This window comes from Bufo bufo, chromosome 3, assembly GCF_905171765.1.
Source record: "Bufo bufo chromosome 3, aBufBuf1.1, whole genome shotgun sequence".
NCBI classification, from domain to species: domain Eukaryota; kingdom Metazoa; phylum Chordata; class Amphibia; order Anura; family Bufonidae; genus Bufo; species Bufo bufo.
This window is the reverse complement of record NC_053391.1, coordinates 655,043,474-655,063,825: the sequence shown is the minus strand read 5'-3', so window position 1 is coordinate 655,063,825 and position 20,352 is coordinate 655,043,474. Positions and strand designations below refer to the sequence as shown.

At 42.1% G+C, this 20,352-nt stretch overlaps 1 protein-coding gene across 1 annotated transcript; it reads right to left on the bottom strand.

Annotated features, from left to right (window-relative positions):
• Positions 1–249: 249 nt before the first annotated feature.
• LOC120996397 (matrix metalloproteinase-18-like) lies at positions 250–4,726 on the bottom strand. The gene is made up of 10 exons (XM_040426285.1): positions 4,497–4,726; positions 3,862–4,103; positions 3,607–3,755; positions 3,395–3,520; positions 2,873–3,034; positions 2,135–2,270; positions 1,886–2,019; positions 1,524–1,683; positions 1,319–1,419; positions 250–513 (listed from the first exon to the last, which is right to left on the bottom strand). The coding sequence occupies exons 1-10, from the start codon at positions 4,599–4,601 to the stop codon at positions 380–382; spliced, it is 1,449 nt and encodes a 482-aa protein (XP_040282219.1). The 5' UTR covers positions 4,602–4,726; the 3' UTR covers positions 250–379.
• Between the last annotated feature and the right edge of the window lie 15,626 nt (positions 4,727–20,352).

The following is a 20,352-nucleotide window of genomic DNA, read 5'->3' as shown; positions in this document are numbered from 1 at the left end:
CTGTAATTATCGCCTGTAATTACAACTCTGTTGCTTAGGCCTTAACTTTGGCTGGGAGACAGCAGAAACCACCTTTAATGTTCTGTCTGCAATGGATACCAAGAAAGAGTAAGCCTAGAGTAAGCCACGTCCCACGTAAAGTCCCCATCTCAACCAAAGCCATTCATTTTTAAGTTTTAGAATCCTAGTAACAGAACACCAGAGGCTATAGTTGAATACAAAACATTTTTTATGTATTCCACACATTTTAAAAAAATAACAGTAAATAAATATTTAAATCCGCTTTCATTTTTAAACAAGTGCTATATAATATATTAGTACTTAGAACAGGTAAAAAAAATTAAATTAAAAACATTCAATGTAAAGAATTTATTAATTTCTAATTTCTTTTTTTCAGGTTGCTGGCCTTGTTGCCACATTTTATCCAGCTGTTATTCTTTAGTAGACGGGTGACTCTCCTCTTGGCGGAGCTGAATTCGTACTGGTGATGTCCATCAAAGAAGTACAGAAATCCTGAACATAAAAAAATTTAATTAATGGTAAATACTTAAACTCATGCTTAAAGAAATACCTATTCAAATGCATTGGTTATTTCATTTAGTACTCTAGCAACCCTAGGGTGCTAATTTTTCTTCGTAGCTCAGCTCCCTTAGGGCACAGTTATGTTCAATAACTGTATCTTAGCTTTGTTAGAGCCTGAAAATACACCTTCTGTTCCTCTCTTATGCTTTACACTTTGGTGTTAAGAAAATTGGGAGTGAACTACAAATTGAAGCTTCCCTCCAATAATAGGAGCTGCAGCCATTCATATATTTCCTCGGCGGCTGCCAAATGTTATGGATGGGCCAAGTGCACTCTCTATGAGCAGCTCTCAGTTGTAACTAATAGTGGATTACCCCTATGACATTCATATGCCCTAATAGGACATTTAAAAAGGGATTGCCTTAATTAGAGAACCTACCGTATTTAATTAAAAACTTAAAGTGGTTTCCGGAAGTTTAATATTGATAAATCAATTGGAGTATTGGTGCAGTAACCAGGCATGGAGCTGTAGTGTTGAGGAGCCTGATTCTGGTGCACAGCATCTCCCAAAAACAGCCGGGAGTCGGACCCCGTCGATCTGATATGGATGACCTATCCTGAAGATAGGTCATCACTATTAAACTCCTGGAAATCCCCTTTAAATGTTTATTCATGGTAAAATACATATTATTAGGGAACCCCTTTAATTAAAAACTTAATTATATATGTTATATAGTAATAATAATATTATGACAATTTCAGCTAAAATTCAAAAATATATAATTTTTTGTCTTACCATCTTTCTCGAAAGCTGCACGGATCTTGGTTAGACCAGGAAACCTGTCTACTATTTTTTTAGGGAACCCACTATCCATGCTCTGTTTTTGCTCATCATAACTGCAGAAAGAATTTGGGGTTAGGAGAAATCTGCAAAATTTAGAGATTTTCTTATCCTAATATATTTTTTTAATTGTAAATGAATTATTATTATTATTTGTTACCTCCAATAATTATCATTCACAAAGAAATAGGTTTTCTTGGAGTTGTCATCATAGACAGCAGCATCAACTTTTCTCACAGTCCGTGGAAAACCCAAATCGTAAATGCTCTTAGGAGAATCTTCTGTGACTTCATATCCACTAATGACCCAGTACTTTGCACCTAGAAAAAACATATAAATTGTATAAATACTGTATGTATATATATAATTATATCTATCTATCTATCTATCCATTTCTTTACATCTGCCTATTATTTATTGAATAATTTCCTATCTTTCCACTTACCATACATTTATCGATCTTATACATCTATTGCTATCAAATAATCTTAAAAAACAAAATAACCATAAAATGAGTAATACCTTTAAAAGCAAGAACTTGGTCCCTGTCCTGGAACTCATAAGCAGCCTGAATGTGATTTGGTAGAGTTGGCCAGAAAGTGCTGATTAAATGTTGCTCAACTTCTGAATTTTGGGAAATTTGACGCCAGAAGGTTCTGTGAGATAGGAACATACATTGAAGCATTGCATATACAATGGGACAATTCTCCTAATTAACATGCCAGTATTTAAGTGGCTACATCAAACTATTTCAATGAATGCATCACTTACTTCTCTTTAAAGAATATGATTTCTCCACGCAGAGTTGTCACAGCATCAAAAGTGATGTTTGGCAGACAGGTGGATGGGGTGCTTGGGTCACTTGGTTTTTCTGGGACAGTTGGCTCTTCGGGGGCTGTTCTTGCTCCTGTATTAATATAACGATATAGGTTATAAAATGGACATTGTTAATTGCTTTTCCATGGTCTTTATGAAGAACCACCATGAAATTTGAGGATCGGCTTTAGAAGGGTGTTCCTTGCCCCTCCCCTAAAGATGTGTCAAAGGCTGGGCATGCCAAAGGATCCACTAGAACTGTGGTAGACTAGTATGACTCTGTCAAGGAAAATAAGATCTCCATGCCCCTCACTTAAGTGTATGTTAAATTCACTTTTTTAGGCCCGGACCTACATCTCAAATGTCCTCAATATATACCAGTAGAACCATCTAGGGTTGTGTGACCTACATCTCTGCTGAAGGTTTTGCCACAAGGTTTTGCCCTTGAGGCTTGGACCACCAATCCTTGAGTTACATCATGTGTTTTCAGCATGTTTGGTGTATATGCTGGGAAAGCTTCCAGTGCAGGTATGTTCATAGTGTATGACACGCATAATTATGACTGGTATATATACTGGTAATTGTGTAATATTTGACAATATACTGGAGGACAAAAGAGGGTACTGCCCAGGGCACCATCTAACTAAAGACTGGCAGTGCATACTAGAGATAGCTGCCTTCTACATTTCTTACCATAAAGTGATTGGATCCCATTGACATCATCTTCAGGAAGACGGAATTCACTAGGTTCAGTAAAATGGTAGGTGGGATACATCAGAGCACTGGGATCACTGGAGTGAAAAAGACCAAGGGAATGGCCAAACTCATGAGCAGCCACAATGAACAAGTTATAACCTGTAAAGAAAGAGATTTCATGCATGAGAATGTGGCTTTGCTTATATGTACTGCAATAAGTAACTTGCAGAAAAATCTGATTAGTATTAACTTGGTAATTATAGAGGGACAGTGTAATCTAAGATAGACTGCTTGTAAACAGAGATGACTCCTGACAACATCCCGATAGAAAATACTTGGTTTTTAGGCAGTGTCACCTTAGCAACCATTCAGTTTAAAATAGTTTTTCTGTCTCAAAGCTGGATTGACTCGGGGGACGGGAGAGGGAAAAATCAAGTTTGCAAGTTGGTAAATCCTTCATTATCATTATTCAGTGAATGTGGAGAACTTGCTTACATAAAAAAGAGAACGGCGACCTACCATTAGAGCCGCTTGTCCACGTTTCATCTTCATCAAAGTGGGCATCTCCACCAATTCCACTGGATGGGGCAAAAGCATGAGCAAGTGTCCCATGTGGGCCATCAAATGGGTAATAATCGTTATGGACTGTGGAAGACAATAATCACATCTTACTATATGATTCCATATTTTGAGAGTCCACACTGTGATAAGAAACATATTTGGGATCCTACCTTGGGCAGCAAAGGAGATCTCAATGTCAGAAAGTCCACTATAGATCCGTGTAAAAGTCAAAGGCGTGACATCACTCCAAACTTTAAATGCTCTTTGGATGGCGTAGTCTACTTCAGATTGGAGCATGTCGGGTGTGTAATTCAATATTCTAGAAAAGAGAAGATTGAGATTTTTAAATTAGATTAGATTATTGATGCTGGACTATAAATAGGATGGGCTGACCATAAGAAAACCTCAAAGTCCTTGACTTTTACCTGTATGTTAGTTCTTTCTTGTTCCATCCTTTGTTACCGGGGAATATGTTGAATTCACCCGCATCAACAAACCCACATCTCGGTTGGTGCATCACTTCCATGGTCTCTGAGTCAAGTTTTCCTGTCACTTTTAGACCAAGAAATTGCTGCATTTCCTTGATTTTTAGGGTCAATGGACTTTCGCCTTTTTTTCTTGACTGTCGTACATTGGTCTTAAGATTATAATATCTCTTCAAATATTCCTACAGATGAAATAATAGTAAAGCATTAAAAGAATATAAACATATAATAAAAATTTCCAGCCAAAAAACTAAATCGGTTGAAGGAAATCAACTTGTTCTACATTGTCTATGTGAGGCACTGTAACTGAGTAAATATAAGGGACATACTGCACTTTATGATCCACTAATCCACCTTATTACACACCATCATATCTGAGATCTTAAAGAGGCTACCTGACTCTGTAAAGTGCCTACACTCCTCCATCTGTGATCTAAACCTTGTGCTCACACACCTGGTAGATATCACCACTAGATATAATGGTAATACTATAAGAGCAACAATGTAAACGTCTATAAATACTATATAAAAGAAAATGAGGGGTTATATTATAATACCCGGCATGTAATACTTACTTCTGCAAACTTGCCATCATTCTCCTCGTTACCTCTTGGAGGTTCTGCAGGGAAAGCTGAAGTGTAAGCTACAGAAAGTAGCAGGACGAGAAGTAATTTCTTCATTGCTTGATCTCCTTAGGTCTATGTGACTTTAGGACTTTCTTTTGGTCTCTGAGTCTCTCAGTGCAGAGCGAGCCCTTTATATACTGTACCTGGTGCCTCATCCCGTCTACAGAAAGTGACTCACTGTTTACGACTTCCTACAATCACAGCAAAAAAGCTTGTAATTTCACTGCCAGCATGTTATGACAAAGTGCAAACTAAGTAAAGCCCACACTTGTGCAACATTGCATGATTAATGACCAGGAAGAGGTTTTGGAGAGAATCAAAGAAAGTCACTTTAATACCACAAAACACGTGTGCTAGACGTCGTTTTTCTCAAGGTAAGTGCCGTGAAACAAATCAATGAAAAATAAAAGATATATATTAATAAAGTTGAACAGTTAAAGTGGCCGGTATGCCGGCATTCCCTTACATATGGTACTACATCTGTATTGAGAGAAATAAGTAGGAGCAATGCTATTAGGGTACGGCCACACAGTCAGGGATTCTGGATGCAGTTTTGGAAGCCAAAACCAGCAGTGAATTCAAAAAAGAGAAGTCATACCTGTCCTTTATACTTTCTCTCATTTTATGATCCACTACAGTTTTTTTTATTCAAAAGCTGCATCAGGAAACAGACAGTGTGGTCGTACCCTTATGGAATATTCAGTGTCCCTACTGCCTTATAGGGGCTTCGTCAGCCTTCAAAGTCCACCTCTATTAGGGTACCTGCGGGTGCGGGTAAACATGCAGAAAAACGACATGAACTTCTGTGCGGATTTCTGTGTGTTTCTGCAACCAAACCAAATTTTTAATAGCTTTTTTTGGTGCAGATTAGATGCAGTTTTGCTGCAGACCTCACCCTTCATTTAAAAAGGGTGAAATCTGCAGCTAAAACTGCAAACATAATTTACATGCTGCAGATTTGGAAATCCGCAATAGGGAACATGAGAATGGTCTGTTCTGATACACTTGTCTGGTACTCCAATACGTTTTTGTTCCTGCATGGGAATCCACGCGGAAAAACATTGTGTAATCGGCATTCTGTGCTAGTACCCCCTTAGGGTATTTGGATGCATGTAATAAATAGCAGGGCTCCACCCAGGACCACTCCTTGTTAGCTGGAGCTATACAGGTACTCTCCCTATGAAGAGCCCTCATCTGGACACATTTTTATTCATTTTATGCACTTATATAGCGCTACTATATTCCGCAGAGCTTTAGCATCAAGCTGTCCCCAATAGGGCTCACAATCTAAGTTCCCTATCAGTATGTCTTTGAAGTGTGTGAGGAAACCGGAGAACCCGGAGGAAACCCACACAAACATGGGGAGAACGTACAAACTCCATGCAGATGTCCTTGGTCAGATTCAGACCCAGGACCCCAGTGCTAACCACTGAGGCACTGTGCTGCCCATTGAAACATTGTGATAATGGTGGATGGTTGGAGATGAGGTCCAAGCAGCATCATTGTGGAACTCCCCTTTCACCTGGGTAGAGGTCCAAACTGGAGAACCGATATTTTATCCTGTCGCTGCTGAAAGGCTGCAGGAAAGGTAACAAGGAAGAAGTTACCTAACGGATCATTATCAGATCACTTCTGGTAATAGAATAATTTTTCGGAATTACTACATGTAGTTCCCTAATCTCTGGGTTCACTAAGGTTGTGGATTGGTATCCATGGAGCATTGTGCTAATAAGGCTGTCACCAAAAGCAGAAAAGGGTTGAAGGGGTATTCCCATTTCAGAACGGGCCACACCCGAAACCTACTCCCGCCAGTTCGAGAGTAAGAAAACAACGGAGCGGGTGGACAGTGCTGTTTTCATAGCTCCTATACAGAAACAATGTAGCAGAGTGAGCTACACTTTTTCCATAACTTGTGAGATTCACAAAAAGCAAAGCTCATTGTGCTGTTTCTGTAATGTCTGGTCATTTACATGGGGGCTACAAAAAAAAAAAAAAAAGCAAAGCACAGTCTTTTCATATGTTTAAGCAGTTCTGACCATCCCTGGCCATTGTAAACTGGATGGCGGAGTCTGAGATTATTAAAAAGTTGTTAAGAAAAGACCCACTCACTTCAATGGGAGAAGAGCTGCATCCCCTACACACTGGACAGAGCCAGGGGCGTAAATATAGCCATAGCACTTGCTATAGGTTAGGGGCCCCAATCAGGTGCAAGGATATTGTACCTTTTTGTGATGATTAACAATATGGAGGTTTTTTTGCTATGTTGTGCGTTTTCTCATATGTTGTGCTATTATACATACAGTACCTAAAATTAATGCTATTTATGCTGCTGTTTTAGCTTTCTTACACTAGGTGATGGGGCCCTTTGAATTATAGTTACGCCCCTGGAAGGAGCTGTGTAGTTCTGGTGCTGGAGCTACTGAAAAACAGTTCATTGGTGGGGATCAGACCCCTGACAATCAGATATTTGATGACTTATCCTAAGAATAGGTCATCAATACAAAAGTCCTGGAAAATGCCTTTAATGGTTATTAGTCTGTGCGCTATACGAACAGCACAATTATTTAATTAATAATTGTGTAATGCTTAATTTATCCTGTGGGGGCTCTGCAGTGATACTGAACACTTCTTCCCCACAAATTATAGCTGATCGGTTTATCATTGAGAGATCCTTCTAGAAGAATGTATTGCCCAAATTGCAGAGTCAGACTACACAATGGTTGCTTGTAGTCTGTTACCATGGAGACCCATAGGTCTGCATTGGATTTGCATGCACTTTTAGCCATTTTTTATTTTTTTTAAATTTCTTTTAGATGCATTCATTAAATAAAATTGGTTCCAAAGGTGGATATATATGGTAAAGAGCAGGGCATAAACTGTAATATACATCCACATCGACACTCTAAAGGTGGATATCTGAGAAACGGCTGATTTCTGATATTTAACCCCTTGTATGCTGCAGTTATGTTTATCACAGCATATATGAGCAGAAGTAAATTGCGGGGATCCCTCTGGTCATGTCACATGCGATTCCTGTGACATGATTGCTGTCTATACAATATATAGTCAGACAGCCTAGAATCTTTTAAAGGGAATGTGTCACCAAAACATTTTTCTGGCAGTTTTAACCAGATAGTGACACATCCTTCTTTTCTAATCTGTTTTTATTTTCTGATTGTAGATTTTTTAAAGAGAACCTTTCAAGTTTTTTTTTTAGTTTAGATAAATACGTTTACTTGCATGGTATCCCCCACTGATGCTGCCACCCTGCATGCTTTTTTCAAATATCGCTCCTACGCCCTGCAGTGCCCCCCTGCAGTTTTCCCGCTCAGTATGTTAATACCGAGCATCGGTACAGGGAGAAGGAGATGTCAGGGTTTCTCAATGGGCGTCTGCTTCTCCCTGGCTGTGCCGCGATCCAATCACAGCAGAGAGTGTCACAGCCAGGGAGAAAAAAAAGCTCACCTTCTCCCTGGCTGTGACGCTCTCCTTTATGATTGGATCGCGGCACAGCCAGGGAGAAGGAGATGCAGGCCAGGATAAGAAATTAGTAATTTTCAGTCGAAAACCCATTTTAAAAATCCCTGATAGTACAAAATTAAAAATTAAAAAACATAATTTATAGGCATATATATGCGCTTCAAAATCATCACAAAAAAAGAGCAATTCTGTAAAAATAATGGATCTAAAAGTCCCATGATTGTTCAGAATTAAAATAAAAGAATATTCCAGGCTCAAATATGAGCTTTAAAATCATATAAAAAATATATATATATATATATATATATATATAAAAAATGAAGTTTAAAATCACCCCCCTTTCCGTATAATTAAAAAATAAAAACCTAAATAACAATAAATATAAACATCATGGGTATCACCGCGACTGAAAATGCCTATACTATTAAAATATAAAACAAAATTTCCAATATGGCGAATGGCGTAACGGGAAAAAGGGTCAAAATAGCTTATTTGCCATTTTTTCATTGCTTCTCTTGCCCAAATTTTTTTTAGATAATGTGTTCAAAAAGTCACGCACACTCCAAAATGATATCAATAAAATCTATGGATTGTCTCGGAAAAAATAAGCCCCTAAACAGCTCAGTAGACATAAGTATAAAAAAGTTATGGGGGTTAGAATATGGTGATGTAAAAAAACTTCTTTTTTTTAATGTATTTTTACACTTCTTAGACATAAAAACCTATATATATGGGGTATCGTTGTAATCATACTGACCCATAGAATGAAGGGCATGAGTCAGTTTTGCCGCAAACGAAACGCCGTGTTAGCAAAACCCATAAAACAGTGGAGGAATTACGTTTTTTTTCCAATTCCACCTTATTTAGAATTTTTTTTACTGCTTCCCACTACATTTTATGCCATAATTATTGGTGGCATTAAAAAGCACACCTTGTCCCGCAAAAAATAAGCCCTTGTACAGCTATGTGAACGGAAATATAAAAAAGTTATGGCCCAAGGAAGATAGGGAAGAAAAATTAAAGCGCAAAAATGAAAAAAACCTCCGGTATCCTAAGGGTTAAACATGTTTGACATAAAATATGATTTAAACAATATGTCATTTTCCGATGACACATTCCCTTGAAGGACCCCAGGTACATGTAGCTAATGTAGTTATGCATAAATAAATAGTATGGTGATAAATAATAATAATAACAACTCCTTTGTGTTTATTTAAAAAAGTATAAGTAAGTAAAATAAATGAAAATTTGATTCAGCTGCTTTGCCGACTTTTACAAAAAAAATTGCTTTGTGACTAATTACTACGTCACAAAGTGCATTTCTTTGTAAATAGCGGGTGCAATGACAGTGAATCGCCCCTCCTTCATTGAACCCCTTAGATGCCACATTCATCACTGATTGCATCATCTAAGATCGATATTAAAGCGTTTTAGCGGTTTTTAATAAAAAATAAAATAATTGTGCTTACCTCATCAATTTGAGCGTGAAGAGGCCGCCACAGCCATCCTGCTTGAGCATCCAGCGTAAAATCTTGCGCGGCATGTGATGGCGTTATAACATCGACCGGCATGGTGATCTTCAAGCAAGATGGCCACTGCAGCCCCTTTGCGCTCAAATGGATGAGGTGAGTATGATTTATTGCTTTGCGGTAAATTTAATTTTGACTGAAATTCGGATCGAATTGCACTTCGTAAACTTCGATTCGCTCCATACTAACACACAGAAAGAAAAAGGTTTGCAGTTGATAGACCAGTCTACTCTTGTGAAATATCATCACGTTCCAATAGATGGGATTCTAACAGCTGGGTCCTCCACTTATCCTGAGAACATGCTAGTCCAAGTTCCAGTCATCATTGGATTGAATGGAACTTGTAAACCTGTAAGTCAGAGGCAACCATAACTCCAATTCATAGTAATGACGGCTCACAATTAAAATTAGGGGCAAGGAAGGGAACTGTTTGGTCTTGTTCTTCTTCTGGGCCATGATCAATTTTTTGTAGAATGAGCTCTTCTGAGACTGAGGTGGGCTTGTGTTTCTACCCAGCAGCCATTCTGAAGAAGCAGAGCTGCAGTGGGATAAGAGAGCGGTATGAACCAATGATGAGACAGGAAGTGTGTTCCAGACTACCGGAGACTCCCTGTAGGCATTGCAGCTCAGTCGTAGTCACAGATCACAGCTCTGCCCTGAGGGAGCTGAACTAACGGATAGTCAATCAGTAAGCACTGAGGAAATAAACAGCAAGTAACCATCACCTATAGATACTGACTTACTTATCATTCTAAGCTCACAAATGGACATCCCTTTTAAGTGTTAATACAGTAAATTGTAAGCATATTTACACAAGAATTGTATTTATTTTTTACCATTGATGGATCAATAGGCAGTCCTATGTATACTGGGTTAACAATCGCACCAATTACTCTTCTTTCGCTAACATATCATATACTATGTGCAACCTACGCATTTCATGTTACTCATGGTGTTTCATCACCTTCCCCCTCAAGCTGTATAAAACAAGCTATATTTTAATTATGAAACATCTTTGATGTAAATATTCTCAGTTCTCTTTTTTTATTTATTCAGTCGATTTTTTAACTGTCAAAACTAAGACAATGCTATATACTGGTTGGATGCTATCTTTTAACCTTATAAGGTCACTAACATATATTTTATTGAATTTTTTCCACGTAGCAGTGTGAGGTTTTATTGTTTTCCCAGGGTGGGTTGTATTTTTATGACACCATTTTGGGGGTAGACGTAACTTTTTAAAATTTCATTTTTTATTGTGTTTATTCTTCTTTTACATTTGTGATATTCTTATGTTAGCTTTCAAGGGGTTTGTTCAGTGTTTTTCCATTGATGGCCTTCAATATCAGATTGGTGTGGACCCAACAACCCACACCCCTACTGATCACTTATTCTACAGTAGAAAACAGTCCTCTGAACCCCACAAGTAAGTAACCAACTCCGTCCACTACACAATGGTTCATCTGATTAAAACACTGGTTTTCTTTTGTTGATCCGAGGCTCCGTTCCCGAGTTAGGATACTTTTTCTTAATACGCAAATTAAGCACTTTGGTGAAAGGAGGGCGTCACCAGTACTGTTGTTGCACCCAAGCCCCGCCGCTTTATGTGGCTAGCCCTTTACTGGCTTCTTTACCACTGCCTGGCACAAAGAAGACAGGAATGGGCTGGCCACCGAAAGGAGCGGAGCTTGGGTGCAACAAGAGAAATGGTGACAACCTCATTGCATCAAAGCCCTCATTTGCATATTAAGAAAAAGTATCAGAACTCGGGAACGGAGCCTTGGATCAACAAAAGCAAACCAGTGTTTTAATCAGATGAACCATAGCTGTGTGACTATGCAAACATTGGGACAGGGAGGTTGCTGGGGACAGATTCCCTTAAAGTTCTGTGCAAAAAGGTATGTGTTCCGTAAAAGTCTTACATGTCTGTTGAAATGAATGAGTGTTATTGGTGTGCAAAAACTGAGAATTTGGGGGGAAAGTCATCAGCTAACATGGCAGTTGAAGGATGGAACTGAGCATGTGTGTCCACTTTAACGAGGTGGACAGAAAAATAAGGAAAAGAACAAACAGCTATACAGATACATCGCATTGAACAACTCAGTGGCTATACAAAATTTTTAATTACATGCAATTACAAAAGTATTCAGATCCAGGTGCTGGTTTGAAAACGGCAGAATATTTTTCATGGGACATCCCCTTTAAAGTGCTACTGACTTAGTGTTATTAATTTAGTCAACTACAGGATCCCTCGGGAAAGCTCCTCTAGTGGATGTTTCAGAAGAGTATACAATGCTTGTCTTCATTAGAAATTTTGCTATAGGACCACATCTTTTCAATATTCCTACCAAGTACTGGGTATAAAGCCCTTATGGCACCCCATACCTAACAGTAGCTTGTGGTTTGCTAACAGGAGTCTGTGCCACATAATACATTTCTGTATTTTATTGCAAATTCATCAGGCAACGATAAATATCTTATATATATTATTTGCAAGACAGGACATTTTGGAATAAACATTTTGAAGAGCTTGTGAGAATTTATTTGGCAGCTGGTTCCCACTTCAGCCTTCACATAGTGTGCAGAATCCTGTGCTGTGATGGAAGGATGTTGTGGGCCACACACAGAACAATGAATCAAAAGCATGACCAGCGTATTGTCGAGTCGTTTCCCCTCCCAATCTCTCCCATTCCCAGCCCAATAAAGACACAACTCTGCAAGTGGATTTTATTGGCCACAGCAGCCATTTTATTAATAACATAAATACAATAAATAGCATAAATGATAACCAACCCAAGGCCTTCCCACCTGAAGGCCCGCCAAAGAACCTTCCCAAGAACACTGAAAACCCTGAGAAAACATGACAGCACGGAGAGGGTCCTTGGAGCCCCGTAAACCTGACGGGTAACTGGCCTCTAGCCGATAAACGCCAGCTCAGAAGCAGAAACCGGTAACCATGGGCACCAAACGTGGGCAGATACACCCCATATCACACCCTAAAATCCAATACCTGGGGAGTCCAGAGCCCCCTTAGCTCCCTCCCCACCACGCCAGAGCCATCATAACCACCAACTCTAAGGACCCACCACTGCCCTGGCCGCTATGACAAGAAACCAGTCCCTGCCTGACCAAACTAAAATCCACCCATAACCACCCCGGCCCAACCCCAATAAACCTCCATCACTCCAGGACACCAGACTACCTCCTGCAAACCGCAGCCCTAAAGGGTGGGTGGGTGCTGCTGCAAATCTGCTTTCCTCACTAAATGGCCCTTTTCTCGACCTTGCCACCCCTATATAAACACTATACCCCTCCCCTAGCGCACCGCCCCCACCAGCCCCATCAATTAACCCCATAGGTCCCGAAAACTCTACTCCCTACAAGCCTCTGTCATGCCAGGCCTACCCTCAGGCTTGCAGCCCTATGTCCGGCCAGTACTTGACCAGTGTATTGTCGAGTCGTTCCCTCCCAATCTCCCCCATTCCCAACCCAATAAAGACACAACTCCGCAAGTGGATTTTCTTGGCCACAGCTGCCATTTTATTTATAACAATATTGTATTGTATAAATACAATAAATAAAATAAATAATAACTAACCCAAGCCTTCCCACCTGAAGGTCTGCCCAAGAACCTCCCCAATAACACCAAAAACCCTGAGAAAACATGACAGCACGGAGAGGGTCCTTGGAGCCCCGTAAACCTGACGGGTAACTGCCCCGCCCCTCAATTAAATTACCTTTAGCCGATAAACGCCAGCTCAGAGGCAGAAACCGGTAGCCATGGGCAGCAAACATGGGCAGATACCCGCCATATCACACCACAAAATCCAATACCTGGGGAGTCCAGAGCCCCCTTGGCTCCCTGCAAACCACGCCATAGCCACCATAACCACCAACTCCAAGGAGCCACAACGAAAGGGGGGGAAACCTCACCTCCTTGCGTCCCGCCACACCCGCAAAGCCAACTTAATCCCATCCTGTAAACCTGAACACCTTAAGTCAATATCCACCGCATTCAGATGTACCCCATCCCCCCTACAGAAAGCCCCCTCTCCTGCTTCCAGTACCCTATGACGAACCTTAATACCGCCATTCCTCACCACAAAATGACCTACTGCCCTATTAACTTTTATCCTCGCTTTGTTCAGCCTCCCCACTGACCTAGCGTCCCTCTATTGCTTATGCGGCACCATATCTGACCAGACTGTCACCATTCCTGGAAACTGAGCCCACAAACGCAGAAAATCAAATTTAATGTCCTTTGCAAGCTCTCGAAAGGGGCGCACCCCCAAATCATTACTCCCTACATGCACCCCCGGGGACGTAGCTACCCTCGCAAACTTGTGAAACTCCGGAAGAACCCGACTCCACAGCATTCCTCTCATCCCCAATCAGCGAATCACCGCCACCTCTGTTGGAAAACCCATTTGTCTTCCATCTAGCCTGACAGCTGCTCGCAATGCTCCCTGGAACACGTAAGAGTGCCCCATAATCCACACCAGGCATGCTGAACTACGTGCAAGGAACACAAAATACAACACAACAACAAAAAAATGGCCCTCCTCATGCACCGATCCCCACAAAAATCATTACCCCCTTTATAACAACTTACGTCTAACATAGGCCCAGAACCGGATAGACTCCCATTGACCAATGCGACGAATGACATCATCCCCAACCCCCTCCTAGCTGCTTCAGTGGCCGTGCCGATCCGAAAAGAATGACCCCCAAACAACAAGGGGTCCCTATCCAACTCTTTTAAACAAGCTCGTAGTACCACGATAAACTGGAAACGACAACGGTCCATCTTCCCCCAAGCTCTCGCCCCCCAAACTCCCTAAGACACCGAACCCGGCACGCGGCCGATCCAACCACCTGATATCAAACCACCCGACAACCCCGACCAAACTGATCCGTTTTCGACCCCCTAATACAAAATTTCAATCAGACTAACCAATTCCCCAATGCGCAACGCACTAAAGAAAGCAAAAGAAAAGGCCAACTTAAGCAACCTAACCTCACCAACTGACACACAAACCCGCCCCAACTGTTCCATCATATCTACCAACAACGCGAAAGAAACAGACCTACGCTGATCCACCCCCGGCGATCCGTTTTTTCCAACACCAAGGGAACCCGAAAAAGTTGTGACATGGCTTCAAAAGAATGCAACATCACCGAGCATCCCTTCGAACTCGGCGGCCCAATGAACAAAAAAATCATCAAAAAAATGGATAATAGAACCCCAACCCGACCACTCTCGCACCACCCACTCCACAAATGTACTGAACGTCGCACGAACCGAACAACCCATGGGCAAACACTGATCAACAAAAAAACCCTGTCCCAAACACAACCCAGCAAGTGCTGACAATCCCCGTGCACCGGCAAAAGACAAAACGCCGCCTCAAAATCCACCTTAGCCAACAAAGCTCCCTGCCCATAATTCCGAACCAAAAGAACCACCTCATCGAACGATGTGTACACCACCCAACACAACTCCGGCGCAATCCCGTCATTAACCGAACCCCCTTTTGGAAATAAAAGGTGATGGATAAGGCAAAATTTATTAGGCTCCCTCTTCGGCACGACCCCTAATGGTGACACCTGCAGATCTTGCATCGGCAAGTCCCAAAAGGGCCCTGACATGTGACCCAACTCCACCTCTTTCCTCAATTTTTCAGTAACCACCACTGGAAGCTCCCTTGCTGACCTCAAATTCTTCTTCCCTTGCCAAAACTCGTCCTCAACGAAGGGGATACGAAAACCCTCCCTAAAACTTGTCAACAGAAACTCTGCCTCCTCCGCATTCAGGTACCTATTTAGAAAGGGCTCCATCTCGGTTACCCGAATTGGCATCCTCCCGTTTTCCAGCCGCATCACACCAACCCTTTCCTTTACTACCTTCGAAGCCCTTCTGCGCTCCATGATTCCCACCACATGAGAAACACTCGTGCTTAAATTTGCTCTTGTCCCCATACTTGCATCCACCCTCGTTAAACAGGAAATATAACCCCTTTTGCGAGGCCGCCGAGCACTCTGATATCTCAGAACCCCCGGCGCACCCTGGAAAGGACTGCCCCGTCCTGACCGGAGCCATCACCTTCATCCACAAGCCAATGCCCTTATGATCCCACCGAATGCTAGACCGAGCCGTTTTTCATTGCCGAAATTGCTCGTCGTATGTCAACCACCCCTGCCCCCCGTATATCCGATACGCCTCCTCTATCGCGTCCAGAACAGAAAAGAAAAGAACAATTCTCCGGCGCCTTCTCCCCAATGACACTGGCCAGGATCACAAACCCCTGCAACCAGTTGAAAAAAGTCAGTGGAATCAAACAGTACGGCCGCTTATCCTCATCTCCATTTTCCTAGCATCCTTCCTATCCTTATCTAAATTGAATCGTTCCAGTGGGAGTAACGTAGATATGTCCCCCTACTCCCCTTTCCAAATTTTTTTCTTCACCTCCAGCCGCAAGTGGGCCCCTAGAGACCCTTTAAAGCAAACATATACCTCCCCTCTTGCTGCGTCATCCAAACGCGGCTCCCCCCTGTCTTTTTCCTTAACCCCCCTCCCTCTCCTTAAACCTGTCCTTATCCGCCGACCCTTGCGGCGATGCCCCTGACGACCCCCTGGCCCCCTTACCCACAGCCCCACTATCCCCTGACCCTTCTGCCACCACTGCCCCACTGCTACCCGTTGCTCCTGACCCTTGTAAACCCAAAGCTGCCAACGGTGACCCCATTCCTGACCCCGTACTTACCAGCCCCTTTACTAACTCCCATAACCGCAATAACAACTACCCCAGCCCCCCCAAGACAAGCAACTATTAATGAGAACTCCCACGTGTCTCACCTGGCTGCATGGACGCTGTGATTCCACCAGCCGAATCGTAAGGTAATGGAACTTGACTAGCGCTGGTCTCCCCTCTGGCTGTCCTCCGATCTTCAGCACCGCCTGTGCCCCCTCTTGCTGCTGCCAGAGCCTGCATTTCTGCAGCTTCACCACTAGAGGCCGCCATTGCCAACGCTGGAGCCGACTCTGAGCCAGCCATGCGCTGCCCGATAACTGAACCCAGCACAGGGCCGCCATCTTGACCCCACCGTCCTGAAGATGGAGACTGGACCTCTCTCCTACTCCGGGCAAGGTGAGCCCGGCCTGGCCCACCTGCCGATCCCGGTCCCGCCGACTGTATCTGAGGAGAGGGTGTCCCATCTCCCCCACCCAGGTTCCCGCCTTACTACAGTATTCCTCCCGTATCATCTGAAGGCAATCGTCTATGCTGTGAAGATACGAGATGTGCAGCACCTGAAACTACGGATACTGGAAGCCTGTGCTAGCATTTCTCCTGCGGTGTTGCTATCAGTGTGTGAAGAGTGGGAGAAAAGGGTTGCATTGACAATCCAACACAATGGGCAGCACATTGAACACATTTTATAAGTGGTCATAAACTTGTAAATAACTCATGAAAGAATAAAGTTGCGTTAAAAGCAAGCACACCATTGTTTTTCTTGTGAAATTCCCAATAAGTTTGATGTGTCACATGACCCTCTTCCTATTGAAAAAACAAAAGTTGGATTCAAAATGGCCGACTTCAAAATGGCCGCAATGGTCACCACCCATCTTGAAAAGTTTCCCCCTCACATATACTAATGTGCCACAAACAGGAATATCACCAACCATTCCCATTTTATTAAGGTGTATCCATATAAATGGCCCACCCTGTATATTCACATGTGCAGATTTGGAGGTGTGTATTTGGTGTATTTCAGGACACGGCTTAGAGATCCACAGCTTCAGACAATACCAACGTCAAGGGCGACTTGCTTTTTACCATGGGTGTATGCAGCGTCCCACTACGTGTGTGTGGGCACTGCTTAAAAGCACTTTTTACTTTATTACAAGCTCTAGGTTGTAATGTATGATTTTGTATGTAGGTATCTGTAAAATCCCCGTTAACAGGCCTATTAGGTGTAATTTATACACCCCACCACTATATGGGGATAAAGTTCAGGTCCTATATATATCTAGGTTAGGCCTAGTGAAGGGTGCAGTTGTTAGTTCTGAGTAAAGATGTAGTTCAGAAGAGAGCAGATCTGAGGTAGTCAGATCAGATTAGTGGGAAGAAAATGTAGAATGAAGACTCCATAACACAGATTAGTGAGTGGAGCCAACTTCGCTAGTAGGTGATACTCAGATGTGAGGCGCAGAAGAGCGTTTTCCTTCTGTAGCCGGACTGTAGACTTGCATCCCTGACCCGTAGGAGAAGAGTTTGCCTCCCTGGAAAAGAAACAAGCATTCCTAGGAATTCATCGGTGATAAGAGCCATTATTGAGGGCCACAGACACCTTTGCATGGTGGAGGTTTATAGCTTCAGGCAACCACACCCAACTTCTAAGAGACAGTTGAGTTTTCCTGTCCAGAATATTCAGCTTGTAGGGAAAGACAAGGAATAGGATCCAGCACATCTAAAGAAACCAGGTACACCTAACCCACTGCTCCAATACCCAAGAAACCTAAAAAGCCTAGAGACAGTGGATTTGCAGAATTAACTCTGTACCATCTAGAGACTGCATAATTGTACTGCTGCAACCAAAAGACATCCAAAGTAAAAGTTGTGAGTTGCATCTTACCACTGTCTACCTCATTATTACCACTATTGGTTGTACCACCATTAACGGTACTGGCGTCACGACAAAAACCATCAAGGGACTCAGCCGCAACAAGCACCCTAAGTACCCCTAACATCAAGGGCACCTCAACCACCATCTTGGCTGATGCTTCCTACCACAGAGCGTGCCCCGGAGGATTTCGTGCTGTCCACCTCAACACTGTGCTGCCAGCCCAGGGAGGCTTTCTGCTAACCGTGAGTAAACTGATGAACTGTGTGTTCTACTATTTGGCCCCTCATCGGCCCACCGTGCACCTCACGTGTTGCCCCTGCGACTGGCTGGCTGCAACTGTAGTTAGCTGTAGTCACAGCTCAGCCCTAACCGAGCAGCCAAACAGCAAGCACGGCAAAAATAAACAGCAGGTAAACATCACCTACAGATACTGACTTACATATCATTTACCAGCACATGACTATACAGTCCCTTTAAGTGCAATTACAGCAAATTGTACACATTTTCAGCAACTGACCAATAAACAGTCCTATGCATATTTCTGTGATATTCACACACCAATCACTCTTCTTCCGCTGATATGACCTATCATATCCTATGAGCCACTTACACAACCCATGTTACTCACCGTGTTTCGCCACCTTCCCCCTCAAGCTGTATACAAGCAGCTATTTTAATTGCGAGGCATCTTCGATGTCAATATTCCCGGTTCTCCTTTTTTAGAAGATGTCAGCATGAGAAGTCTCATTATTCATACAGACGGTGAAGGAAATCCTGTGTGAAAAACCACAAAAATGTCGCTTATGGCAGATTTGCATTTATTTACAACACTGTCCAGTATTCAGTAGATTTATTACCAGCTTTTAGATGATATCTGTTAACTTCTTAAAGGGGTTGTCTCACTTCAGTAAATTACATTTATCACGTAGAGAAAGACACAGCTCATTTCCAGAGGTTATGACCACCCTTCAATCCAGCAACGATGGACGTGCTTGGACAATATAGGAAAAAGCGTTGGCCTATGCACACTCCTGCAGGTCCCGGCTACCAGACGCCAGTGCTTTTTCCTACAGTGTGCAAGCACGACCACCACTGCAGGACTGCAGGGTGGTCGTGACCCATAGATACAAGCAGTGTATAACGTGATGGAAAAATGAATCCTGCCAGGGAATCAGACATTATGGACAATCACAATACATTAGTAAGTGCCTCGTATTAACTTTCTCCACATAATAAATACTATTTGCTGAAGTGAGACAACCCCTTTAAGGCGGCATTGCAGCAGTACCAACTGTTTTCCAAGACGACTTATGCTTTTTATGTCACCCTTGTAGCGTTCACATAACTTTAGTTTTAATTCACGTTTAATTTTTTTGAGTGAATGTGGCTAGTGATGAGCGGCATGGGCTATATTCGAATTCGCAATATTTCACGAATATTTTGTAGAATATTCGTCATATATTCGCGAATTTCGAGAATTCAAGATTATTTTATTGAATGCGATAAATCGGCAATGTAAAAATCGCGTAATGCGAATTCGTAAGGCGATGTACAGGCGTGGGTCACTTTGGCTACATTTTTCAAGCTGGTATAAGTTTCCTGAGACTGGAGAAAATGGTTGGCACAGCAGAACATTAGAATAGCTTTATATGCAGATAGAGTCAAGTGCTCCAATATATTCGCGATTGCGCTAATTGGCAGTGATTAGAATATTTTTTCGCACTACGTGCAACTTCACATTTTAGCAGGTCTGACTACAGATTACTGACTGGTGCACAGATTACTGTTGTGAACTTGACATTGCTTCCTTCTCATTGGCCCACAAGCAAGAAGCAGAGAGGAATCATGTGTTCAGATGGAATAAAAAATGCTGAATATTCGATATAACGAATATATTGCACTATATTCTAAATATTCGTGATAAAAATTCGCTATTCGAATATTCGTGCTCAACACTAAATGTGGCACCTTTCTTATGTTTTTACCATGTTCACTGTGTACTGCTTACAGGGTTTTACCGTCATGAGGACACTATTCATGTACATTTGAAACATTTTGGAACTTTTATTAAATTATTTGTTTATTTATTTAGCATTTCATAAAAAATCTGTCCATTCTTCTCCTTCTTATGTTAAAGAGTAGAGGATGTCTCCAAGTTTTTAATACTGATA

Coding starts and splice junctions, on each gene's coding strand:
- LOC120996397 (XM_040426285.1), bottom strand. CDS start 4,601: ATGAAGAAATTACTTCTCGTCCTGCTACTTTCTGTAGCTTACACTTCA. Junction 4,104..4,496: donor ATGATGGCAAGTTTGCAGAA/GTAAGTATTACA, acceptor TTTCATCTGTAG/GAATATTTGAAGAGATATTA. Junction 3,756..3,861: donor AAGAAAGAACTAACATACAG/GTAAAAGTCAAG, acceptor TCTCTTTTCTAG/AATATTGAATTACACACCCG.